Source organism: Sylvia atricapilla, chromosome 26 (genome assembly GCF_009819655.1).
Source record: "Sylvia atricapilla isolate bSylAtr1 chromosome 26, bSylAtr1.pri, whole genome shotgun sequence".
Taxonomy (NCBI): domain Eukaryota; kingdom Metazoa; phylum Chordata; class Aves; order Passeriformes; family Sylviidae; genus Sylvia; species Sylvia atricapilla.
In genome coordinates, this window is record NC_089165.1 from 1,482,926 (window position 1) to 1,509,639 (window position 26,714).

The following is a 26,714-nucleotide window of genomic DNA, read 5'->3' on the forward strand; positions in this document are numbered from 1 at the left end:
CTGGGCCGGACTGAGCTGGGCCGGGCCGGGCTGGGCTGGACTTGAGCTGGGCTGGGCCAGGCTGGGCTGGGCCGGGCTGGGCTGAGTTTCCCCTGCTCCTGGCACTGCAGGGGCCTGTGGCCGAGCTCCAGCACGGTCTGGAGCGCTGGGAAGCTGCCCCTGGCCCAGGGGCTCACGTTCACCACAGCCCCACTGCTCCCTCCAGGCAAAGGGCAGGGCCCTGCTGGCCTCGTGGTGCTGAGGGACACCGGGAGCTGTGCTGGGCACAGGTGCTGGTCTGGGCAGAGCCCCTGATCCCTGCTCCAGCAGCCCCCCACGGCCTCTCCATCCTGGGAATCACAGGGCAGAGGATCTGCCTTTCCCACCCCGGCCTGCACTGGCCCCTGCAAAGGCTGAGGCAGCCTTTAACTTAATTGTCAAAAACCTCCAATTCAGGTTCAAGAAATTCAGTCATAAAATGACAGCACCCAGACCAGAGTGTGCCCACCCTGTGCCATCCTGCTGCCCTCCTACCACCACCTCACACCCTGAAGGTCTGGACTCCCCAGCAATGATTGCCGGGCTCCAGGATTCCCAAGGCTCATCCCACAGCCCATGGCCAGGGAAGCTGAGGACCCCACACCCTCTGCTGGGGGAGATGGGCCAGGGGCCGGCTTGGCCCAGACTTCCCCTCCACCAGTGGCCATCGTTTTCCTCCAATCAAAAAGAAACTTCGTAAAGACAACCTCGATGTCTTTATTGTTTTCCTATTTACAAATCACAAAGCTGGCCAAAAAGCAGAGTGTGAACACGGGACGAGAGCATCGGATACATTCATCAAATAGCACAGGAGTGGGCCGGGCCCGCTCTGCTCGGAAGGTGACGTGGTACAACAGAATGGCTCATACTTCTAGGAACAGGCAGGTCCAACAAGGAATTACATTCATCTATCTACAAAAGCCAGAACTGCATCAAACTGCGGAAAAGCTGTAAGAACAGAAGTTGCTCAGGTGTAGTTCAGAGTTTGTCTCCTCTCCCTCCCTGACAGGACAAGCTGCCAGACCTGCCCCAAGGGAGGGCAGGAAGGTGGGATTTGGGAAGAGAATTTGTGTAACAAAATAATAATGAGAACAGAACTTCCAGGGGAACAGGCAGTAGGACGCTCCCACTGCAGCTGGGCAGGGCCAGCCCCAGCCCTGCTCTTCCCAGAGCCAACTGCACAGCTCTGTTTCTCTCAAATTCCAATTATTCCACTATTTCCACCTGTACCTGACACCCCAAGGTGCAGAACCCAGACCAGACCCCCCGGGGAAGGTGCAGGCCCCGGCATGGGCCCCAGCTGCCAGCAGTGACATTGCCACCACCTTTGGGAGAGGGGCAATGACAGGAGTGGGCACAGTCACAGACAGCCCAACAGACACAGAGCCTGGGCTGTAAATCCATCTCACAACACTGTTTGCATTGCACAGAGCTGGGTTCAGGCACCAGGTCACGGACCCAGGGTTGGGGGTTTATTCTATTTTTTTAGTACTGGCCGTATTAGAACCATCCCACCCGGAAGCAGGCTGACAATACACAGCCTCCATCGCCCTGGAGCACGGAACACACTCTGGCCATCTCTAACAGCTACTGGTGAGGAGGTACAGGCCATTCCCAGGCTGCTGCTGCACAGCTGAGCAGGAGACTCCAGCCAGCACAGCCCCAGGATCCCGGCTGGGGCAGTGCGAAGAGGAGGAGAAGCCGTGCTCCAGCCAAGGACAACCAGGTTTTGACTTCCAGCAGCGAAATCCAGTGGCAGCAGCTGCCCCCAGAGTGGCAATGGCTCTGTGTGCTGGAGCAGGAGGTCGGAGAAGGGGCCCTGAGGCAGCACCACCCCAGCCAGTCCCACGCAGACTCCAGCAGCTCCCATCTTTCTGCCAGGCTGAGCTTAACTCCAGCTTCCTCTGCAGAGGTCTTCACTCATGGGCAGTGGGAGTGGGGCTGCTCAGGAGCTGAGGCCACCCTCTGGGACAGCCACAGGGAAAAGCAGCTGGCCCTCCACAGGTACCAGGGGTATCTTCCAGGTCACCGAGCTCCACAGCTCAACAGGTGATGTTTGTGATCTCCCTCCTGTGCCAGGCCAACAGGCAGCGTGCAAACACACACCAGCACAGAGAATATTCCACGTTTTCCTGAATCGTTTGGTAAATCCTTGTCCATTTACTGCGTTACAGGTAACAGGCAAGTGCACAACCAGCCTCCCTCCCTGCTTCCATCAGGGCAGCAGGGGCAGGGCAGCAGTGCACAGGAACAGAGGGAAACGCAAGGAAACGTGCATGGAAACTGGGAATACCCGGGAACAGGTGAGGCAGGTGCCCTTCTGCTTCAACTGACAAACCCTGGCACTCTGCAAGGGACAACAACCAGCAACAACAGAGCTGGGGCTGCTCAGGGGTGATCTGAGCATCACCCAGTGCTTGGGACATGCCAGGGGTTTGGAAGCAGCACCACGGGATTCAGAATACAGGAGGGCCTGCCCAGCCAGGCTGCTGCCCCTTACCACTCTGCAGGGAGGTCACCTCGCTGCCACCCACTGCCCGAGGTGAGGATTGTCACACATCAATGAGAAGAGCAGGAAAATGCCGCGGTCCCTCCAGAGGAGCTCAGGTTTGAGGTCTCCAAGCCTGTGTAGTGCTGAAACAGCAAAGCCTCAGGGAAAAGGCCACTTTCCAAGACTTTTGAAGGCGGCTCTGTGTGCTGAGGCTGCTGGCAGGGAAGGTGCCAGACACGGGCTGGCCAAGCCCTGCAGTCTGGCCTGGACTGCTGAGCTGCAGCAGAGCAGGGCCCAGCCAGGCCTGACCGAGTCAGTCTGCAGGACCATCTCCTCATGGCAAGTGAAACCACAACCAGAGCCACTCGCTGCCTCGCTTCTGACCGGTGGAAAAGCATCTACATTCATTACAGTCCAAAAAACGCACGTTGTTAGATAGGGTTAATCAGGAGGTGAAAAACAACAAGCCACAGACAAACCTACGAATGGTACTGGGACACCAGCTGGCCTGCACTGGGACACCAGCTCGCCTGGCACCTGAGAGCAGCAGCAGCACTAGCACAAGGCAGAACATGAGCTTTGAAATGATTTCACTGAGACCTTTGGCTAGTGTGGCTCCAATTGGTGTGGTCAAACTCAGCCAGAGATTTAGTTTGGGAGGTGACGGGGAAGAGTCGAGTCCAGGGCGGGCTGGGCAGTGGCACTATGTGTAGAAGATGATCTCTGGGATTTGTCCATCCTCCACCGAGGTGCCGTTGTTGTTTCCAGCCGCGTAACAGAACGTAAAGCAGGTTTTGGCTCCCGTTGTTGGTGATTCATGGATCACTTTGCGCAGTCCTTTGGTTCCATAGTGGGAATCTGGACCCTGCAGGGGTCATGGAAGACAAGAACAGGTCAGGACCCTGCTGCTGCCCAGGCTCTGAGGTGGGCTTGGAGCTGTGGGGATCTCAGTTCCTCCCTTTTCCTCCTGGATTTGCACCTCAGGTACTCTGAGCTCAATCTCATCTCTACCAATTTAACCTGGTCCCAACAGCTAAATATGAATTTTGTGAGGCCACTGAAGCAGGCTCTGGATTATACACCTGCAGGACTGACAGCTCAGCTGTACACACCAAAAAAATCACCCCATCCCCTCCTCAGTGAAACACCTGTTCAGGGCTGTGAGACAAGTCAAAAACCAGCTCTGAATGCTGAACTCATGGCAGCAGCAGGTGACACAGAGACCTTGGAGATTGTACCACTGGCCTTGAAGGACACAGAGCAAGGCTCAGGTTGCACAGAAGACCTACAGGAGGTGCCCTCACCTGCCTGCACTTCACCCCATCCCCGTGGTACCTTTAGAGTAGCACAGGCTGTGTAGTTGACATTGGGTAAAATCTCAACAGGTTCTTTGAACATGACCCGGAAGGTGTTGGACGATCCATCACAGCTGAAGCCGGTGTCGTTCTGCCCCAGGACCGTGTTGCTGTCCGTGTGGATGATCTGCAACACAGGGTCAGCCTTTCATCTGCAGGGCTGGACACTGCCAGCCCTGCCCACGTGAGTGTCCCTGAGCTGGGCTGAGCCCCAGGCACTCCCAGATTGACCAGCCCTGTGATGACTGCACTCTCCATTACTCGTGTCCCTCGTCAATGCCATGATCACAGAACCACACAATCCCATGTCTGGGTTGGAAGGGACCTTCAGGATCATCCATCTCCAACCTCCCTGCCAGGGGCAGGGATGCCACCCACTATCCTAGGTTGCTCCAAGCCACATCCTGGACCTGAATTTTCAGGGATGGGGCAGCCACAGCTGCTCTGGGCCCCTCTGAGCTCAGCACAGGGCTGTGGGCTCAGGTCCCTGACAGCCCAGGCCCCTCGTCACCCCCAGGCTGGCAGAGCACTGCAAGCCCCACACCGTGCTTAGAGCCTTCTCCCCCAAGAGCTCAGGGCAGCAGGATGAGCCCTGACCATCAGGGAAGAAATGCTGACAGCCTGTGCTCATCCCACGCGCCCTGTGTGCTGCAGTAACTCTCCTGGGGACAGTCCTCCCCCAGTGACCCACACTGGGGTGGCACAAGTGCACCCAGAACAGGCACACAGCACCCATGGGATCCACCTGGTCTTTGGGCAAGATTATGATGGACTTGAGTCTCTCCCAGCCTGCTCAGGGTGGGAAATCATGCACAGCTGCTTCCCAAACTGCCTCCCAACTGCCCCAAAGCTGGAGCAGACCTGGGGAGATGCTGTACTGACGTGTGCAATAAAATCAAGAGCAATAATCCTTCTGATCCCCAGTGCCCCATCTGGCCCTTGCTGCATCTGCCAGCCCCCTGCCCAGGGACACACACAGTCCCTCTGAACCTCAGGTTTTGTTAGAGATTCACTAAGATGTGTTTGTCAGCCCCTAAAACAGCCAGGATTTTTAGGGTAGCAGAGAGAATTACCTGTATATTTACTTGGTAATCCGTTGGCCCGTGTATGGATCCGTATAATCCAAACCCAACTACAAATATCCTTTTGTTTACTGAGAACCTGCAGGAAAAGAGCAGGAAAGTCAGTCCTAACTTGCCACTCCTGTACTGCTCCAGCACAAAGCTGGTATCATGACAAATATCTCCACTTGTGCTGATTTTACACTTATGATTTAATCAAACCTACACAGATTTAAGTGCAGCCCTTAGAGAGAGGTGAAACTCTGCACAGAAACCACCAGCTGCACACTCACACCTCTGACTGGCCCAGTGGCCTTGTGTGAAACACAAAGCTGCACAATGCCATCCCCAGATTTCAGGGTCCAGGCTCAGGAAGTGTTTCCAAGTTGTGGCAAAACATCAGCATCCCCAAAGGTCGACCAGGCCCAGGCAGGGCAGCCTGGAGTGTGGAACAATGCCCACCTCACTGTGCTCTGTCCAGCAAACACCACTGGATAGATCACTGCTGGGCCTTGGGCAATTGTTCATGTACTGCTGGGCATTTGGGCATTTGGGCATTTGCTCATTCCAAATTTACCAAGAGCAGACGTAAGGATTCAGTCACTCCTGAGTGCAGGAATCCCTGCTGCCCAAGGACAAAGGGTATTTACCCCACTACAGCTCCACCTTCTCAGGTAGCAGAAGCCTCAGTGCCTGCCAAGCTGCCAACAGTGTTTCTTCATCTCTCCACCAACTCTTGTAGTCCTCTTGTGTTTCCAGAATAAACTGGTCTGCAGCCAGCATGGAATGTTCACAGAACTGACCCTGGTGCAGCAGAGGCTGAACCTGAGGTCAAACCCAAGCTCCAAAAGGTCTTTGAGCATTACAGGTGGGAGCAGGAGGTGTTTGGAGCTGGCAGCAGTTCCCACTGCCACGGGTGAACGGACCAGAGGATCTCACCAACAGCTCCAGTGCAACAGAACCATCTTAAAAATTGTGAAGAGCTTCATTGCTGCAAGTCCCCTTCCACTCAAGATAAACACGAACCAGGAAAGAACCAAGGCCTCCTGATTCCCTCCTGTCCTGTTCTCATTCCTTGGCCACACAAGTCTTGTAAAGCACCATTTTCCAGCCACACCTGCCAGTCTCTGTCACCGTAACTGGGCTCTGCTGGTTCTCCACAAGCTCAGGTCTGAACAAACAGGGTGTAGCAGAACTTTATCCCAACCTCTCTTTCCAACAGGAGGGGTTAAGGGGCTTCAACAAGCCACACTGACACCTGAAGTAGAGAACCAACCTGATGGAGCACAGGTTACCTGTCCCCCCCGAAGTATGGCAGGGAGACAACTGCTGACAACTTATTTATGTGTTCCTAAGCTGCAGGAAGCCTTTGGGGGGTTATTTCCCTCCCTTCCAGGGGCCTGTGCTGGGAGCAGGCCACTTCACATTTCCTGGAAACCTTTGCCAACGGAGATGCAAATTGGCAGCAATGTGCAGGTCAGTGCATCAGGGGATGGTTCTGCCCAGCAAAACAACTCCCCTTTGGGTTTTACACGGTGGAAAGTCGGGGTATAGCACAGAACCTTGTGTGTTTAGAGCTAGAGCAGTGGAAAGCTCAGGAACACGAGTCCAGGGGTGGGAATGGGCGCGAGAGCTGACCTGATCCTGTCACTCGTCCCACTGTACCCCCAGCGGCTCTCCACCTGCTGGAAGCGGCTGATGCTGCACTCCTTGCCCCGCAGGCAGCACCGCGGCCGGTCGATGAACTCCACCCGCGGCTTCGGGTTCACCGTGAAGTGCAGGAACAGGCTCACCACCTCCCGGTCCGTCAGGATCCCCGACTGGGCAGGCCCTGCACAGGGGAGGGAAGTGGCAATGCCATCAGCCTTAGGGAATCACAGAGTCCTGCAATATCCTGTGTCAGAAGGGACCCACAGGATCATCAGTGCAGCCCCTGTCCCTGCACAGACACCCAACAATCCCACCCTGAGCATCCCTGAGAGCCTTGTCCAAACCCTCCTGGAGCTCTGGCACCTTGGGGCTGGGACCATTCCCTGGGGAGCCTGGGCAGTGCCCCAGCACCCTCGGGGGGAAGAACCTTTCCCTGAGCTCCAGCCCAGCCCTGGCACAGCTCCAGCCCTTCCTGGGCTCCTGTCCCTGTCCCAGAGCAGAGCTCAGCCCCTGCCCCTCCGCCTCCCCTCAGGAGGAGCTGCAGCCCCCGAGGAGCCTCCCCTCAGTCTCCTCTGCTCCAGCTGGACGAGCCAAGTGCCCTCAGCCTCTCCTCAGACCCTTCCCCAGCTCCGTGTCCCTCCTTTGGACACTCTCCAACAGCTTTGGATCCTTCTGATCTTGTGGGCCCCAGAACTGCATAAGCAGGAGGAATCCCTCCGGGGTTTTCATGGGGAAACAAGCCTGACTTGCAGCTGGCAGCAGGCTAAACCCCCATCACAGATGAGATCCCAGCACTGCATCAAGATATTACATCCCAGACAAAGGTGCTGCCCTTTATCCACAAGGCAGTCATGGGCTGCTGAGCCTTCGTGGAACATGGAACTGTGATTATCTGCCCAGCTCTGTGGAGCCCAAATGCACTGGGCCACCAAAAAAACCCAAAAGCATGCAGCTGATCCTTGCCTCACTGCTGGAAATGATAACACTGGTAAGAGACAGGGATTTCCATACATCCACACCAGTGATTCAGACACGATGGAGGACCATGAGGAGCAGGGGGAGGGACTGTCACGCAGTTATTATCAACTCAAAAAGTAGAAGAGTATTTTTACTCAAGACAAAGGTGGTTCAGCTCATTTCTTCAAGCATTTAATCCATACTTTGCATTTTAACAGCTTTATTGTAGAACCTTGGGAAAAATGTTAATGATTTTAGCAAGAGCTGGAGCAAGTTCTCATCTTTTCTCCAGTAACAAGACATTTTTTTCAGAGTGATCACAGAATCACAGAGCAGTTTGGGTTGGAAAGGACCTTAAAGCTCATCCAGTTCCACCTCTGCCATGGCAGAGACACCTTCCACTGTCCCAGGCTGCTCCAAGCCCCGTCCAGCCTGGCCTTGGACACTGCCAGGGATCCAGGGGCAGCCACAGCTGCTCTGGGTAACCAACTCAGTGATGCTAAACTCAACCTTTGCACACTACTTCAAATACGTTGAAAAGTGAATCTGGATAAAAATTGGTCTGTCAGCCTAACTCTCAAAGGCCTCTCTACAGCTGTTTGCACAAGGCTTTGAACAGAAACAAGGCCACTGAGTACTGGGGAAAGAACAGCAGTTAAATGCTTTTTAACATGATGAGCAAATGCCCAGTTACTTGTAGGTCCAAAACTACTTGTAGCTGGTTAAATTCAGCATGATGTTACTCAGACATAAGCTGGTCCAGTGATGCAATGGGGATTGACTCAAGAATTCAAGGAAGTCAACTCCTCAAAGGCAAATGAGCATTTGGAAACTTTGTTCAGCAAAAAAATCAGCCCCACTGATCGTGTCTGAACTTATCCCCTGTTACTGCAACTCACTTCTGCAATGTTTCAAATTACCTGCTCTAAGGGCAGGGAGGGACACATTTGCCAGTTAAAACATTTTCATGCAAAACCCCACGTTTGATACCAGATTATACAATGAACTGGTGAAACTACTGCTGTAAAATTCCAACTTTTTTTGGCTTTTGAGAGAGAGGAGTGTGGAGAGGAAAAGTGTCTCTCTCCTGTCTCTGCTGTGATCATCATAGAAATCAGTCACTCAGAAACTCAAAAAAAGGACAAAGCTAAAGGAATTCCAAGTTAATTCCTTGTTTAAGGAATAGCTGATCATTGCAGTCCCCCAGGTTAGCAGGTTTTGTTCATCTTTTAGGTTAAAGTGGATGGAGAAACATTAAAATTTCTCTTAAAGCACGAAGGTCCAAGTGGGACTGGAAGTTTGTGACAGACAACACAGGGAGGGGCACTGGCACTGCCAGCTCAAAGCCTTCAACCCAAACGTGCCAGAATTAACACTTTCCTTCCAGTGAGAGAATGATAAAAGGTCACAAGGTAGAGTTGAAAGAAATGGGATCTGCAGAAAAACGCAAGGATCTCTGCTTCACTGAGCAAGCTCCTGAAGAAATCCACATCACCAAGGCCACATCACAGCCGTGACAGGCCAAGCAGGGAGTGGGGACCAAGTCTGAAGCACAGATTTTCTCCTTACTAACAGCCCTCCTCAAGTGGGAGCAGAGGCATGAAGGACTGACCAGCTGACGCCAGCGCTGCCCTGAGAAGTGACCTGCAAAGGAAGGGGGTCAGTGCCCCTGTTTGCTGCTGTGTACACAGCACTGCAGCCTGAAACAAGTTGCAGTCTGGAAAATGGCTCCACTGTGTCTTTTTAGCATGAAAACTATTTAAGCCTATTGCCAGCTTCCAACCCCCAGAGAATCACCAGAGGATGAAGCGAAAGACAACAAATGATGAAAACAAAACAAGGCAATCTATAGTCTAAGCTGTGAAATGAGTTAGACATCTCTGTGGATTATGATCTTAATGTAAACTTGAAAAATGCTTTGAGACACAGACTAAACAACACCCAGCCTGCAACTCAACATTTTCAAAGTTTTTCAGATATGGGGCTCTGCTCTGAACAGCATTGGCAAGACAGGGCCAACACCACCACAGGCAGAGGATGGGGAGAAACATCCCCATTTCTCTGAGAACAGGCTATGATCAACACCAATTACTTGCAACTCCATTAGCTTTGTGTAGTTTAAACGCTCAGGATGGTTGGAAAGGGGAGCAGGTGAGCCCCAGTTTGGATCTTTGCTCTCAGTCGAATGGGACAGTAACCATCCAACCATGTTGTGAGAGCAAACACAGCTGTGAAACCCCTGCTCCTCCCAGAGGAGCACCACAGGCTTCAAAATGAGCGAATGGGCATGGATGAAAATGGCATTTAGACAATAGATTTTAATCACAGACTCACAGAAGAGTGTTGAAAGCGACCTTAAAGCTCATCCAGTTCCATCCCTTCCCATAGGCAGGGACACCTTCTACTATCCCAGAGTACTCCAAGCCCTGTCCAGCCTGGAATCACAGCTGCTCTGGGCAACCTGTGCCAGGGCCTCACACCCTTATACTATGGAATATCCTTCTGATATCCAGTCTATCCCTGCCCTTCTTCAGGAGGCCATTCCCCTTCATGCTGTCACTCCAGGCCCCTATGAAATGTCCCTTTCCAGCCTTCAGCCCTCTTAGGGAGAATGGGGGAAAACAGGGAAGAATATGGGGGGAGTCTCATATTTAAATCACTACCACACACACAGAGAAAACCCTCTTTCACGTGACTTGACTCTCCGTAGCTGAGGAAAAGCAAAGACCAGGATTGCCAGAAACACCTTTGTTGAGTTACCTGCTGCAAACTCCTCAATAGTCATCAGTGGGAAGCGGATAAGGGAGAGAGCTTTGCCCAGAACCTTCCGCTTGTTCTCTGGAATCACCTGGAGCTGCTGCCGCTGACACTCGGCCTCCGACCAGCGCACCACGGCATTGAACAGGCGAACCTCCCGGATCCCCAGGGTGTCCCTCTCCAGCACTGCCACCAGGGTGTCTGCAGGGCAGGACAACAGGCACAGCTTCAGCCTCTAACCCCAAATCCGCCCCTTTCACCTGGTCAGGAGTACTCCATGCACAGCCAAGGTAAAAGAGGAAGCGGCTGAACCGACAGCATCTCCCAAAAGTGCTGCCTGCAGCTTCTGAGGGAGATTTATCTGCATATTCCATCAGCAAGGAGCAGCAAACAGAGCCCATTTAATTGACATGTTAATTCAAGTGCAGGAGGATAAATTGCAACTTGCTTGACGTCAAATTTGGATGAAACAAGCAGCACGAAAGCCAGAAGGTGATCCGTGCCTTACCTCCACAGCCCATCTCATTAGAAGAAGGTTAAAGCCTGAATTTTGATGTTCATTAACTGTGCCCAGCAAGTTTGGAAACTGCAGATGGTAATTAAAATAGCCAGTCCTTCCTTCCAGAAACACATCACCTTCTTAACTCCAAAACCTGACAAAGACTTGGGGACCAAAGCCAACTCTACAAAAAAGGCAAGTTTACATCTACCCGAAACCTGCCAACATCAACACAGGAAGCGGGCTTTGTGTCATGCCCAGAAAACTCAACTTGCACCAAAGTAAGCAGATTCCAGGGTATTTCTGCAGGCAAGGCAGCAAACTCTTTGGCAAATCCCCTGTCTCCAGCCACTTTGTGCCAGAGACTATTCAACTGATTGCTCCAGAACAGCCAAGCCACAAGTGCCAAGCATTATTAACCAGTAACAACTTTGGAGACAAGCTGGTTATGAAAGCATGGAGAGAGAGGGAGGGATGGAAAAGAGCTTACCCAGGTCAATGTCTGTAAAGCCCTCTGCATTGATGGCATCTGAGGTGTTCTTGTCTATGTTCTCCAGGCACAGGCTGGCCAGCTGGGGCTCATCAAATAGCCGGGCCTAGGCAGGAAAGAGCATCATTAACAGAAAAGGTATTTTAAAGTTTATACTAGGAACCCCCCTTCCCCTGCCACAGCCCATCTTCATTAGCAATACCATGCCTGATTGCACCAGGAATCCACTGGGCCTTTCACAAGCAGTTAAGCATGACAAGGCAAACACTAGAAAATTCTATGTTTGGCAGCAGCCCTGGTTCAGCTGTGCATGTCTTCAGGCACGTCTTTGTTTTAACACAGCCTGGGTGCAGGCACTGATCGTGCTTTCCAGCACCACACTGACCCTGTCAGCTGAGCACAGGCAGTTTTTACATCATTTTTCTATTTACAAGAAAGCTTTGCCCAGTGACTGCAGGCCTGCCTGCCCTATGAATAATGCAGAGGCAGCTTATTCTGTAAGAGTAGCCACACTGATCTTGTGTATTAGCAAGAAAAAGTTGTAGCAGCAGTGCCTGTGTGTCCTGGGGAGCCCTACAGGGTACACAGCCTGCTTAGTGCATTTCCATGTTTTACAGAAACAGCTACTCTAATCCAGTTACCTTAAAGAATTTGTCCCAAAATAGGTTACTATTCCACGCAAAGCCTGTACACAGCCTGAAGAGCTGCTCAGAATTTCTCTGCCCAAATTAAGTGAAGTCTTGTAACAATTTTGCTGCCACTTCAGATCACCCTAGACTGCCAATGTGTTACCAGCCCTGTGCCCAGCATAAGCAGAAATGGGTGGAACACACAAAAAAACCACCAAATGACCTCTTACTCCAGTGCTCTGGTTTTGTTGTTAAGGAAGGAACTGCCTTGACATCGCACTTAACAAGAATACATCGGACTTGAACTCACTGCCACGGGTAAGGTTTAAGACTCATGTTTGGGGCTGGGAATTCCATCACTCAAGAGGCACCTTTGAGCATCTTCTGCTTCACCCCTGCTTGTGGCATGCAGAGCTCAGCAAGGCCAACCTTTGTGCTGAGACCTCAAGTGCAGGAAGCTGAAACAAATTCTCAGGGCCCATGGAAACTTCAGCAGTTGTCACCTGCTCCAGAGACTGGAGGGCTGCCAGTGCCTTTACACTCTTGGCATCAAGAGCTGTGACTGACTCAGACTTTACTACTGTAGTGGCTCTGTGGACACGTGAGGATTTCGACTACACTTGCAGAGCTCTTCCCCACAGCAGCTCCAGGCAAGCTTGCTGATGGGATTTGATCTCCTTGCTGATCAAAGCGACACTTTGAACGTATATCTGGCATGAGAGAGCATCATGGTCCACTACGAGGCACAATCAATTAGAAAAGCTGTTTGCCTCTGATATTTCTGCCACTGAGCAGCAGTTGCTTGAGACAGACAGTGTCACAACTGCTGGACCAGCAGATTGGGCAGACACACACAAAAAGGGGTTTGCAGCTCTACCTGAGATCTCAGGTCCTTGATCTTAAGACTATGGGCAATGCCTTGTACAAGATTTATCTCAGGTCTATAATTTACTGAAGTGTTTGCTGGTTTGATGCAGAGAAAGCACAAAACAGGTAGGTTTTCACACTGGACCAGAAACAAGAGGGTTGTAATAAGAGATCCTTTCAGTGAGGTGCAGCCAGTCACCAAGATCAGGAATATTTCTCAAACAAGACCTGCCTCAAGCATCTCAGACTTGATACAGAGCAACAGTGGACCTAAAACTAGATGGGAATCACCAGTGATAATTAATCTGTATGGACAAGCCACAAACAAAAGGAATCAGGAAAGCCTTTCCTCATCTGGCATTTCACCTGCCTCAGTGCCACTGATAAGAGTGCCAGGTGGTATTTTGCTTTTGATGCCTCAAACACAAGGATACCTTCCTCCTTTGCCAAAGAAGGACCTTTGTGATCTGTAAGGAAGTCACTATAAACCTAAATATTACCTTGCCAAAGCTACAAACTCAAGTGCAGAGACACAGAGGGCCACAAAAAATCTCTGCATAAGGAATACCACCAAAAGCTAACACCTCCAACCCATCTTGAGGCAGTGGCTAGCTTAAGATGCCTCCCCAAAACTTCAGCCTGCAGGAATCATCTGTTCCCAGTTCCTGGCCAACAATTTCTCATCTTTCAGATTGCAGCTGCTGAACCCAAAGAACATGAGAGCTGCAGCCAAGGAGCTGCACTTGTCCTACCATGCATCAGATGGGAGCACAGATTTGGCTGCCATTGCCCAAACAAAAGCCTTCTTCAATCTGCCTCTGGGAAGTGCAGTGTGGATGCATGCCTCAGGGGCAGCCTCATCTGCTCATGGCATGTGGAAAAGGGCCAGGTTAAAGAGGAGGTGTAAAGAAGGCCATGGAGTGTTGCAGCAGTAGCTGAACCCAAGCAGTAACAAGTGTCTACAATGACAGTGTGACATGGAACTACTTTGAGAACTGACCCAAATATTTAAACTCAAAAAATAATCCCAGCCTAATCCTGAGCAAAGAGCTCAGCAGTGACTGCTTCAGGCCAGCACTGCTTCAATATCTGCACAACTGCTGGTGTAGCCACTGCCACCCACAAGGCACCTACAGCCAGAGCCTGAGAGACACCTGCACTCCTGATGAGGGGTAAAAATCCAGGAGACAGGAATGCTGTGCAAGGCAGGCAACCCCTCAGAGCCAGACCTCCTTAGTGTGCTGGTTTGCAACTCAGTGCAGCTGGGAACCCCTCTGCAAGGTCTATTTAACATCAGACATCACAGCAACTTTCCTGAACTGGCTGATGAGAAATATCCCTCTGGAGTCACTCCAGTCTGCCCATTCCCTAAAGGAACAAAACTCTCATACAATGCCTGTGTTTCTTATTCCTACAGCTCCCAGAACAGGGTGTCCCTGGCAGTGCCAAACTCCACCACAGAGGTGACAGCACTGTGGCTGTCACCAATATGGCATCAGCTGCCCAAGAGAGAGTGGCAAGGACTAGAGAGAGAGGATAGGGCTGGGAAATGGGGACAGTGGTGCTCATTTAATCAGCCTGGATGCAAAGTCTGATCTTTTCCAAACTAGGCAGAAGTTGTAAACATTGTCTCCCACTTTGCTGCTTCAAGAGTCAAACGGAAGGTGGAGGAGCCCAACCCTGAAAGATTGGATCAGATCCAGGGCCAAGGAACAGGCTGAGGAAAAGAGCAACTTGTTCCTCTCCCAGGAAAATAAACCAAAGCAAAGGTTTTCTTTCAGCCCCACTACAGGGAATGTATTGCACAGAAGTCCTTCAAGGAATGGCTGAGCAGGCAGATACAGCACTGAGAGAAAGCTCAGCATTACCAGTCCTGATTCTGTAACACACGGAAATCCTCTCATTCCACTTTTCTTCTTGCAGATGAAATCTTTCCACCCTGTTAACTCCATCCCCAGCTCACACTCTGGAAGGAACCACCTGCCACAGTGAAACAGAAAGATCTGAAACAGCAGCAACATTTGCTGTATTTTATTGTTCTTTATAAGAACCTGCTCAGCAGTGCTGGACTCCTGCGAGGAAGAATTCAAAACAACCCAGAACTGCTCCACTTTGGATGATCAACTCTTTAACACCCAGAAAACTCCATTTTCTGACTGTGCTGGGTCTTCCTGAAGGCAGATGATCACAAACTCACCTGAGTTAACAGCATGAATGCGTTGTCTGCTCGGAGGTTTTTTTTAAGAAACTCCACACAATGAGCTTCAAGGGCTGGAACTGCATATTTCTTAGCTGTGTAAAGTGTTGTCATAACAGTCTCTGGTCCGATCTGAACTTCGTCTGAGTAAAGAAATCTGAAACAAACATTGCTGTGGTGAATTAAGATAACAGGGTAAAACCCCTCCAATTCATAGAAAACATGTTTGTGCCTCTGCCTGTCATCCTGGTCCATTTCCTCTGCTGGAGAGATAGAAGGGTTTTCACATCCTTTCCACTGACTCTGGTTTACCAATTTTTTTTTTTTTTTTTTTTTTAAACAGACATTTTACAGTATAACTTTTAACAGCTGGGATTTCCACTGAAGCAGCTCAAACTGCCTTGCACCCCACCACCAGTGAGCTCTTAGCCTGCCACCTTTACCAGGCTAAAACAGTCTCGGGCTAAGTGCACCCCTTAAAATTCAAATTTTTGGCTGTTCAGTTAGAGTAAGAACAAAGACTCAACCTTGCCTGCCTCCCTCAGAAGAGAAATTCCATTTTACACTGCTAATTCAGAAGTGCTGAGAAGCACTCAGAAGTATCCATCCACTGCACACGAGGTGCTTTACACACACTCCCTTTTCTCATCTCTTCACTTTATAGACTGAACTGTTTCATTTCATGACACAGATGTTTAAGTACAGCTCACAATGTAACTTCAGCATAAAGCAAGAGTTAATTGCAGAGGAAAACAAGGATTGCTATGCTGCAGCAAAGCACCAGCCTGCACTGTTAGGCCAAAACAAGGAAGCACATTCCTGATCTGAAAACAAAGGAAAACTGACTGAATCCCCTCATACCTGAACTCAGTGACCAGAGACAGTGACACACTGGTGTTAGTCCTTATCACAGAACCCCAGAATGGTTTGGTTTGGAAGGCACCTTAAAGACTGTCTTGTTCCCACCCCCACCACGGGCAGGGATACCTTCCACAGGTTACTCCAAACCCTGCCCAACCAGGACATTGGCATTGGGCACTTCCAGGGATCCAGGGGCAGCCACAGCCAACAATTCCTTCCCAATATCCCATCCAGCCCTGCCCTCTGGCAGTGGAAGCCATTCCCTGTGTCCTGTCCCTCCATCCCTTGTCCCAGTCCCTCTCCAGCTCTCCTGGAGCCCCTCTGGGCCCTGGAAGGGGCTCGGAGCTCTCCCAGAGCCTTCTTTTCTCCAGGCAGAACAGCTCATGCAGAGGGGTTTTTTACTGTATCTCCCTTAACCAGTGGAGCATTTGCCAGTCAAGCTCTCAAAGGCACAAAGCACAGAGATTGTGTTAACTGTGCTTAGCATTCCTATTCTACAGGATATTATGGAAACTCCAGCAATTTCTTGCTCTGCATTTCTCTGAAGGGGACACAGCAGCAGGTTGTATGGCTGCTACTCCTGGAAGCTTCATGCAGCAGCAGGGCTCTTCCAGGGGGATGCCAGACAAAATTCTCATCTGCAGCAGAGGAGCTCCTGCTCCTGCAGCTAGAGAAGACCAGGATGCCATTCAGGGAAGCATCAACAGTGTGATCCACAGGCAGGGAAGCACTCTCACTGCTCAAAGCAGGCTTTTGTGCTGCTCCAGGGCATTTGTCAATAGCAGCCTCATGCCACAGGTTTGTCAATGTATTTTGCACACATCCCTTCCCAGCTCCATTTGCACTGAGCAATCCTTTCTATTCCAAGATTAAAAGAACACAGTGGCTCTAAAAGCAATTATTTGTTTACTTCAGTGACTGTGCCAGTATCACTGTTTACCACAGTTCAGAGTGTGCTGAGACAACAAGAGAGGCTCAAACTGTGAAAAAGCCCAGTATTAATTAAAAAAAAACATTTAGACTGTAACCCCAGACAATCAGACATGTTCCCATCTTTGGGTTAACATGGTAAATAATAATAATGAAAAAAATCTCTTACACGATTACAGCAGACCTATTAAAGGTCACTAGCCCACAAATTCCATCACAATCCAGCATCCAGATGGGACCTTCTGCAGAACATTCAGGATGGGCACTTTGTCCCTGGATAAGCTTCTGATCCTACAGCATTAGATCCTGGCTTGGACCAAGTCCAGAAACATATGCAAGGATCAGCTGCCATTCCAGATCAGTCTTTGGAGGGACTGGTTTCATTCCAGGAACTCATACCACATATTTGGTGAGCGTTCTCCAAACTTCCTCTGGCACATTTAAGCTCTTGAGGATTTTAAAAGCAATTTAAAAGTTCTAGATTAAGCACACAAGTTGTCACTGGCCCATGGCCACAGCAGCATAACTGCAAGCTCAGAGGCACTGAGGTAACCCACCAATGACTTTTCCCACAAAAAAAAAAAAAAAATCTGTTGAAATCCACCTGAAGTCATAACTTGTCTATTCTATAACTTGTCTTTTGGGTCTCTTCTGAAATCCCTCTGTTTATTCAGGTTCTGAAATCTCAGCACTGGCAGGGAAACAACAAAATTTCTGCCCATAATTCACTGGATATTTGGGCCTCACCAAGATTTAAAGATAGTTACAAGCTCTGCACTCCAGAGAGATCCACATGGCTGATAGGCACACACCAATTAGAGGGATTCCCCACATGCTGGTGTCTGCTTTAAAGTGAGCCAAAAGGGAAGGGGCTTGAGGCTCCCAATTATTTCTGGCCTTTTATTCGAGCCCAGATCAATTTTAAAATATTCTAAGATAGCACAGGCAAAGCCAAAGCACTTTCTGAAGGTAAAACAAAAAGTGTGACAGAGCTATATATAGTGACTGCTCCCAATAGGAAGCGAGTGGGGAACATGTCAAGAGCACAGGACTGGAAACCCCTGGAAGTAGGTTACAGAAATCCTATAGAAACAGGACAATGACTTCCCAGCATCCATTCAGGATTGCTGCTGGATGCTGTACAGCACCAGCCGAGCTTAAAGGAATTGGTGAATAGGATATTACAGCCCCTTCCTCCTCCAGCACATAGACTTGCAACACACCCTGGAAATGTAAATTCAAACCCAGCTCTCCAAAAGAGGAATAAAAGCCACACAAAGGGCTATACCCTCCATTCACATGGAATGGCTGACATTTATTACACACCCCTGCTTACCTGTTACAACTTGCTCATGACCTAAACAAGCTCCAAGTATTTGTAACTTAGAGAGCTTTCAAAAGATCACTTTTCTTCTCTCAAAGAGTATTTGGAAACCAAACCAATTAATGAATAAGAAACTATAAGACAATGGCCCATATTCCATATATTTTTTTTATATATATACTTTTATGCAGTAGCTACAGTAGATTTTCACCAAGAAAACAGGGGTTTAACACCAGCACTTAAAACACCAATGAACAGATCAAAGAGGCATTCATTTTGGAAGCTAACAATCTGGCTCTACAAATACTTCCTTGCTTTCATTAAAAGCATTTTTTTCTACACTAAATCTGTGCAGCCCAGTTATCCTGTGCTTTAGAAGCAGCTTACTTGAGCAGAGCTAGGAAGGCAGCAGGCTCCACGTCAGGCAGCTCAATCTCTGTGGAGGTTGTGGCCATCCCACCATTAAACATTGCATCGAAGACGGCGCTGCCCACGGCCAGCACAAACCTAACGTGGAAGAAACAAACATGCAAATAAAACCTTATGTTAAAACATATTTATATTCCAAAAAAATCCCAGGCTGGTTGCTAACCCCCAAAGCCACCCTCAGGGAAAGTAAATCACTTGTGGAGTTAATGCAAAAGTGTTTTGCAAGAGCAGGGAGAGTCAGGCTTTCTGCTCCTTAAGTGCAAAGCACCAAAGCTGCAAGGAACTTCCTTCTGAGCCCTGTCCTGGCATACAGCACAGTAATGGTTCCAATAAAGGCCACATTTTCGGAATTATGGAACAGAATACACATGGCTGCTTTGTAAAGTCCCTGTAGGAGCCTATGTACCATCCCAAGGCTGAGAAGCAAAGAAACAGCAATGTTAGGGAGTTCAAGTTCTTCTAGTAAACAGAGCCCAAATCTTGCTGCTATTCCCCACAGTCACCTACTGAAAACACTTATGGAAAACTTGTCACTGCATACTACCCATCCTCTTCCACAGGCCCAGGCACACATCTTTGGTGTGTGAGCAAGCTCCCAAAACACAAAACTGCACCAGCAGCAGCACCAGGAGCTGCAGATGCCAAGCCCTGGCAAGGAGCTGCCCTCCTCAGGCATGATGCTGAGTCCTTCCATGGATAACCTGCTCTGGGCTCAGCCCAGAGGGAAGAACAAACCTCCCCAGAGCAAACCAGCACAGTGAGGTGCACATGAACCCCTCAGCACTGCTGGGAACTCACATGGTAATTACTGGCACAGAGAAGGAGGTTATCAGCTCCAAGGAGAATAGAAGCAGGAACTTGCACAAACCAGGTTTGAGACCAAAACTTAATGTCCCAGCACTACCATGCAAACAAGATGATTCCCCCTGACAAACAACATCTCCTGTTTCAGGAGGAGGCCCAGGCCTGGACTGCTGAGAGGCCTGTGTATATTTAAGCTGCTGTACCTGCCTGAGGACTTAGAAAGTCATTTTGAGAACTTTCTTGTTCAAAAATGCAGAGATGAACTTTTGACATGAAGAATTCCTGTGTCTGCCACTATGCAGCTCCCTGAAGTTAAAATGAAGATCACAGCTCAGCAGTGTGGGGAAGCAGAGCAGCCCAGGCTGCTGAAGATGACTACAACCACTTCTCTACCCACTAAGAAAAGGAAAAAGCTGGAATATTCCAGGCTCTTGCTGCAGTGGGTTGATGCATGCTTCCAGAGAAGCAGCAAGAACTGCAGGCAGAAATCCACAGAAGACAGCAGGCATGGGGCAGAAACGTCCAGCCCCAGGAAAGTCCAGCACTAAGGGAGAATTTCAGTCAGATTTAATTGGAAATGACCTTTCAAAAGTAGGAAATTTCCATTTAAACAATGTTTTGATTTTCTCACTTTTCACTGCCCTCCCATCCAAAGGAAGCATCCCAGGGATACAATGGAGTGAAGCTCCAGGGATGTGCCAGGCTCGTTTGCTGTGACCAGTTTGGCTGACGAGCCGACTTATTGTTCCTGATGGGCTCAGAGAGCTCGGGACAAACCACAGCGGTTACAAAAAAGTACACACATGCATATTTCTGTCAAACCATTCTCAAGAAAAACGTCAAGAACAAATAAAAACCTTCCTCACAATACCAGAATTGCCAGATGAAACAAAAATCCTTGTTCCTCCAAAAGCAGCAATGGTGGCAAAACAATCGCTGGCTTTGTCTGATACTAAAAATTAACATATATTAATTGCACTCTCAAATTTTCATTCTCACAGCCAGCACAGTATAGGTCCTCAATGAGCAAGAGCTTTCAGAAGCTGTTTGAAAAGGGCATTCATTTAAAAAAACTCTCAAATGTTTGCTTCCATTTCAGTCACGGACAAATCAGTTGGATTTTGTAAACTGCTGAGCCTTAATAGGATCCCGGGAGCTGCCAGAGAAACACAGGACTCCACATTTGAAGTTCTCTTAAAACATTAAGAGAACATAATTAACATAAGAAAATCCCTCTCTCTCCAGTGTTTTCTTACTCTTCCTAAACCGAACATTTAAAGCTGCTCCAAAGACATTCCAGGGAAAGCAGGGATGCACATCATTCCTCCTACACCATCCACCAGCTTCCCCCAGACACGCAGGTCTGCAGGAGGAAGAGATGGGGCTTGATTCAGATGGGAAAATCCAACAGAGGGTTATTCTTAAACACTTCTGTGGCCAAAACAGAGTGGACTACTGAAAGGAAGCAGAGAAATAAGCAGAAACAGAACTAAAGAATTAAGAAAGCAACACCTGATTTCTCCTCATTCCATCTGCACCAGAAAGAGCCAAAGTAAACTGACTGTCAGCAATAAGAGTCATAGGAACCTCCCTGAGGTTAATTTGATTTGTCTTAAAAAGGATCCAAAGCTGACTCTACAGGCTGTTGAAGGCCTGCAAGAATATTACTTTCCTACTGCTATTTTGCTTCCCATCACAACTTTCACTGCTTCACGTTCACCTTGGCACCTCCATGTGTAACCTAGTTTCATCTGCACACCCTCCAGTGCTGCTCCCTTTCCAGGCACTACAGTAACACCAATAAAAGAAACCCCTCAAAACCCACAACTGCCCCACTGCTGCTGCACAGCTCCCTCCTCCATCTGCACCACTGCAGAGAAACCTTAAAATATCTGCTCCAGAAGAGCTGCCACAGGAACAGAGCAACACGTGACGTGCTGGAGCTCGGTGACACCACAGGTGATGAGAAGCTGCTGCTGCTGCTGGTGTGCTGGTTGCAGAGGATGCAGACCCCCAGTGAAAGGAGCAGGGGCAGCCCTGCACAGGAGCAGGAGCCATGGGACACCTCAGCACAGGACACTGCAGGAACTGCGAGTGGATACAGGCCCAAGAAAAGACAGGATGGGCTCAAAAGAAATTCCTGGAAACAACAGCCAAAATCTTACTCAGGCTGTCCCCAAGCTGTGGATCTCCCAGGCTGCAGCACACACAAGGTTGCATCCCACATGCTTGCCCTGCTCACTCCTGGGCCCTGTTTTCTGGCCAATTAACAAGTTTAATTATGACGCCCACGCAGCTCCTGGCTCTGATGAGGTTTAGACATTTCTAATTCCATTCATATTGTGCTCAATGAAGCAGATCTGGAAAAAGACAAAAAACTCTTCCCTCTTACTGCTGGGTCTAATCAATGTGTTTGACCTTGGCCATGCTGGCACCACGAAGCTTTGAGGGAGCTGTTCAGCCCAGCCTTGACATCGAAAAAAATTAAGGCCATCCCAAGTTCTTCATGGCTTATTCATCAGCGAGAGGGAACAAGCTGAAGGCTCAGAGACAGGGCCTATAGAGTAGGCAAGAACTTCCACGGGGTCTGGAGCCTCCTCCAGGTGGGAAACACCTGATCTTCTCAGGGCTGCAGATACTTGGACAGGTGACCCTTCAGTCAAACCCATTTACACCTTTTACCTACAAAGTGGGCTCTTACACACAAAATGAATGTCTACTCTTAGTTGCTCTGTGAGGTTCCTTTTGTCTGTCTCTGTGGCTTGATATGAACTGCTGAGCCACAGAATCCTGGAATGGTTTGGGTGGGAAGGGACCTTAAAGCCCAACCAGTGCCACCCCCTACCACAGCAGGGACACCTTCCACTGTCCCAGGCTGCTCCAAGCCCTGTCCAGCCTGGCCTTGGGCACTGCCAGGGATCCAGGGGCAGCCACAGCTGCTCTGGGCACCCTGTGCCAAGGCCTCTCCACCCTCAAAAGAAAGAATTCCTTCTTGATATTTAATCTAAATCTCCCCTCCTTTCAGTTTAAGGCCATTAACTGAATTTGCCTGGGGCACTCAGAAACACACCTGAACCTACAGCTGTCAGAAACCTCCTCCTGGCATCAGCACCTGGGGATAACATCAGCTGGGCTCACTGGGCACACACCACTGCATTACCTCAACCTACAAACCCTCCACATTCCTTTGGCTCCATCCAGGAGAAGACTGACCAGGAATCACCTGCACCATCACTTCCAGCTCCTGCAGGGCTGCATCTCCTGGATTAGCTGTGCTTCCCAAATTTGTGCTTCTGCTGCCAAAGCAATTCCCAGCACACCATGAAGCCATATCGAGGATGACAGGCAGCATACTGCAGACCACTCCTCAAAGCACCACAAGGAGCTGTCCAAGAACCCTCTTTAGGAGCTGCTCCTCCTGCAGCCAGGCTTGGTACCTGGCCTGGTCTGAAAATTTACACAGTTAAACCAGACTGCAGAAATACTTACCTGGGAGCTGTGCACAATTGTGCCAGGGGAGGTTTAGATTGGATATTAGGGAAAAAATTCTTTACAGAAAAAGTTGTAAAACATTAGAATGGGCTCCCCAGAGTGGTGGTGGAGTTACCATCCCTGGAAGTGTCCAAAAAACCTGTGCATGTGGCACTTGGGGACATGGTTTACTGGTGAATGTAGTAGTGCTGGGCTGATGACTGGATTTGATGATCTTAAAGGTGTTTTCTAACCTCAATAACTCTGTGAGTTTATGATTTCAGACATCTGACAAAGCACCAACACCTGCCCTGGTCACTGAAGCAGAACACCACCTCTCCAACTGAACCCATGGTTGCTTTGCAACTCAATTCCAGCACAAAGTATCTTCTGCTGTTGAGCTGCTGTGGGAGAACTGAGCACAGAAGGGGTCTGGGTGGTTTTATTTTAGGATCTCTTATTTCTGAAATAACCACAGTACTTCATGAATCACCAGGATATCCCAACTGTAACATCACACAGACAAGTTTTACTAAAATCTCTAAATCCTTAGGAGGGATGTCACACCATGACACATTCCATTCTATCTTTACCACCCAGAGCACCAGGTGAATTTCAGAGCAATTAAGAAGCATCTCACTTTGGGGAGAACTTTTTTTTCCAAAGCTTAATTTATTTTCCATTTATTTCTGGGCTGAACATCACCTGTCCCCACCCAGCAAGCCTAGTTCTCAGGACAGGAGCAAGCTTACCCAAATACTAATTAGGCTTCAAATTATAAGAGAGCAAAGCTGACACCCTAAACACTTAAACCAGCCTAGAACAAGTGTCATTTGTTCTAGAAGTGAGAGAAAAGGGGGAAATCTGAAGGGGAAACTTCTAGGAATGTGAGCACTTAGGAGAAAAGCAATAGTTTGAAACTGTTTGGAGGGAGGCTGCCTTTGCCAAGCACCACTTCCAGGTACACCAAGGAACCTCCCTCACCGAATTAAAGCTGGATCCATCTCTGAGCTCTTCCTTGGGAGGCCCTTCCCGGGGTAGGAGGTAGAGGGTGACACACATGGATTCACTGGAGCTCTCCCAAGGAACCAGCTGAATGTCAATCAGCCACATCAGATCTGCATCATCCAGGTGGAGGCGATTCCCAGCTCCTCTGAGCTGCAAATTCTTAAATGGCAGCTCAGCCTTTTGAGCATTAACCTCCAAGGGTTATTCAAGCCCAGCTACCATTCTCAACACAGCTCTTCCAACTCATTATGCTAGTGGATTAACCCCCAAAACACAGGGCTTCAGAAAAGATTCAGTGAAGGTAATGTTAAAATTAAAATGTTGTACCTGAAATTTGGGGCTCGTTAATTTCCATCCCCAATGGAATCTCTCTCACTGATTTTGGTGATCCCTGTCAGCAGGGATCAGGCAGCCTGAGAGACTACTCCTCTCCTCTGCTTCCCACCAAACCAAGGGTTACTTCCAAGCGAGATCCAGGGATTTGGGGTTTTCCATGCTGTGCCTCTGGGAAAAACACTCTCACCCAAACTCTGGACCCATTCCAGGCTGGCGACTGAGAGGAGAAGTGTGACACTGACCCAAGGGCTGGGAGAGATCTGGGGTGACGCTGACTGACCACAGTGGGGCTCCTGTGCTTAGGACGTGTCCCTGAGCAGGGGGTGAAATGTGGGGTGCAGTTATGTGATCCCCTTTTCTCTCTTCACAGGGGAGGTGCAGCAGCCCAAACCCTGCACCCCTGTACCCCACTGGGTGGCACATCACCACCCGAGGCTGCAGGAGAGCCCACAGTGCTCCCAGGGCCACCTCTGAGGGGCACGTCTGGGGATGAGGGGCCATCCCTGGGGGAGAGTAAAGGGATCATCCCTGAAGGGGATGAGGGGTCATTCCTGAAAACTGTTCTGAGAATAAAGAGACATTCCCTGAGGGGCAGTTTTGGGGGATAAGGGGGCAATTCCCTGAGGAGGAACATGAGGGAGCAATCACTGAGAAGCACTTTTCGGGGATAAGGGAGTGATGCCCTGAGGAACAGCATATAAAGGTGAGGAGAGCAACCTCTGATAGGAAGTGAGGGGGCTAAGGAGGCAATTCCACGAGGGAATATGCGAGCAATTCACTCAGGGCACGACGTGGGGGGCAAGAGAAGCAACCCTCAAAGGGCAGTTTGGGAGATGAGGGGGTGATGATCCCTGACAGGAGGAGGAGCGATGCCTGAAGGGCAGTTTTGTCAAACAAACGGGCCGCTCCCTTTATCACTATGGGGGCATGAAGGGGCACCCCAGGGCCATGGGGCCGGCCCCCACGACCCTGCCGAGGCCCGGGACCCGCGGCACCGCGCAGGGCCGTGGGGCTGGGTCCCCACACATCCCTCATCCCTCATCCCTCACCCCACATCCCACACCCCTCACCCCACATCCCTCCCGCATTCCCACCTGTGCGCCGGGATGCGCTGGGAGCCGCGGCCCTTCCCCACCAGGAAGTGCACGTCGCTGAGCACCTCGTTGTTGAAGAGGAACGCGAACCGCTCCTGCACCGTCGGCTTCGTCGCCTGCCAGTTGTACACCGGCTCCCGCTGCAGCGCCCCGCCGGCACCGCCCGCCCCGCCGGTCGCCCCCGCCGCCCCCGCCGCCGCCGGGCCCCCCGCGCCTCCGCCGGCCGCGGGCGGGTTGGCGGCGCCGCTCTGGTTGTAGGTGAGGCCGGGCGGCGAGGCGGGCGCGCCGTTGGTGCAGGCGGCGGCCGCGGCCCCGTTGCCCGGCGGGGGCGGCGGCGGCTGCGGGCAGGAGGAGGAGAGGCCGCCGGGGCCGCCGCTCCCTCCGGCCGCCATCTTGTGCGGCGGGGCCGCGGGGGCGGGCGGCGCGGGGCGGCGCTGCAGCAGCACCAGCACCAGCAGCGGCGGGCGGGACACGGCGGCGGGCGGGACGGGGACGGGGGCGAGGGCGGCGGAGATGTCGGCGGTGGCCTCGATGGCGCTGGCCTCGATGGCGGCGCGGATGCAGAGCGCCGGGCAGCAGCGGCGCATGGGGCGGGCGCCGCCGCCGGCCGGGCACGGGGGGAGCGGCGGAGGCGGCGGCGGGGCGGGGAGAGGGCGTGGGGCGGCGGGCGGGGCCGGCACCGGGGGGAGGATGGAGGGCGATGCGAGGGGGACAGAGGGGACAGCCCTACGGGGTGGTGCCTTGGGGGGCGATCCTTCAGGGGGATGAGGGCCCCTCTCTGAAAGGCGGCTTTGGAGACGTGGGGGCGATCCTTGAGGGGGATGAGGGGCCATCCCTGAGGGCACTTCTGAGGGTAAGGGGCCATTTCCCTGACAGCAGCGTAGGGGACAATCCTTGAAGGGCAGTTTTGGGGCAAAAGAGGACGCCACCCTGAGGAACCAATGCGGAGGAGTGAGAGGGGCAGTTTTGGTGGCGGCCCCTGGGGACAGTGCGGGGGACGAGAGGACAAGCCTTTAGGGCTGATCCCTGAAAAGGATGGGGACTTATCCCTCGGGGGCAGTTTTCAGGACGAAGGGCGCGACCCTTGAGAAGTGAGGTTCAGCCCCTGAGAGACAGTTTTGGGCGTGAGGGGGTGATCCCTGAGGGGGAGTAAAGGGATGATCCGCGGTGATCCATGAGGGAGTGATCCCTGAAAATGATGAGGGGCCAAACCTGAGAGACAGTTTTGAGGATAAAGGACCATTTCCCTGAGGAACGATGTTGAGGGGGCAGCAAGAGGAGCGATCCTTGAGGGGCAGTTTTGGGGATGAGGGGGAGATCCCTGAGGAGGATGAGAGCACATCCCTGGGGTGAAAGGGGCTATCTCTGAGGAGCAAGGAAAAGGGAGAGATTTCCCTGAGGAGCAATGAGGGGAAGTGACAGAAGCAATCTCTGAGAACCAGTTTGGGAGATAATGGCTATTCCCTGAGGAGCAACATCAGGGGAA

At 50.9% G+C, this 26,714-nt stretch overlaps 1 protein-coding gene across 1 annotated transcript; it reads right to left on the reverse strand.

Annotated features, from left to right (window-relative positions):
- Positions 1 to 715: 715 nt before the first annotated feature.
- BTBD2 (BTB domain containing 2) lies at positions 716 to 25,832 on the reverse strand. The gene is made up of 9 exons (XM_066336499.1): positions 25,229 to 25,832; positions 18,474 to 18,593; positions 14,972 to 15,128; positions 11,279 to 11,384; positions 10,293 to 10,490; positions 6,564 to 6,756; positions 4,938 to 5,025; positions 3,845 to 3,991; positions 716 to 3,374 (listed from the first exon to the last, which is right to left on the reverse strand). The coding sequence occupies exons 1-9, from the start codon at positions 25,813 to 25,815 to the stop codon at positions 3,213 to 3,215; spliced, it is 1,758 nt and encodes a 585-aa protein (XP_066192596.1). The 5' UTR covers positions 25,816 to 25,832; the 3' UTR covers positions 716 to 3,212.
- Between the last annotated feature and the right edge of the window lie 882 nt (positions 25,833 to 26,714).

Coding starts and splice junctions, on each gene's coding strand:
- BTBD2 (XM_066336499.1), bottom strand. CDS start 25,815: ATGCGCCGCTGCTGCCCGGCGCTCTGCATCCGCGCCGCCATCGAGGCC. Junction 18,594..25,228: donor CAGCGCATCCCGGCGCACAG/GTGGGAATGCGG, acceptor CTTCCACGTTAG/GTTTGTGCTGGCCGTGGGCA. Junction 3,992..4,937: donor ATTACCAAGTAAATATACAG/GTAATTCTCTCT, acceptor CCTGTGTTGCAG/ATCATCCACACGGACAGCAA.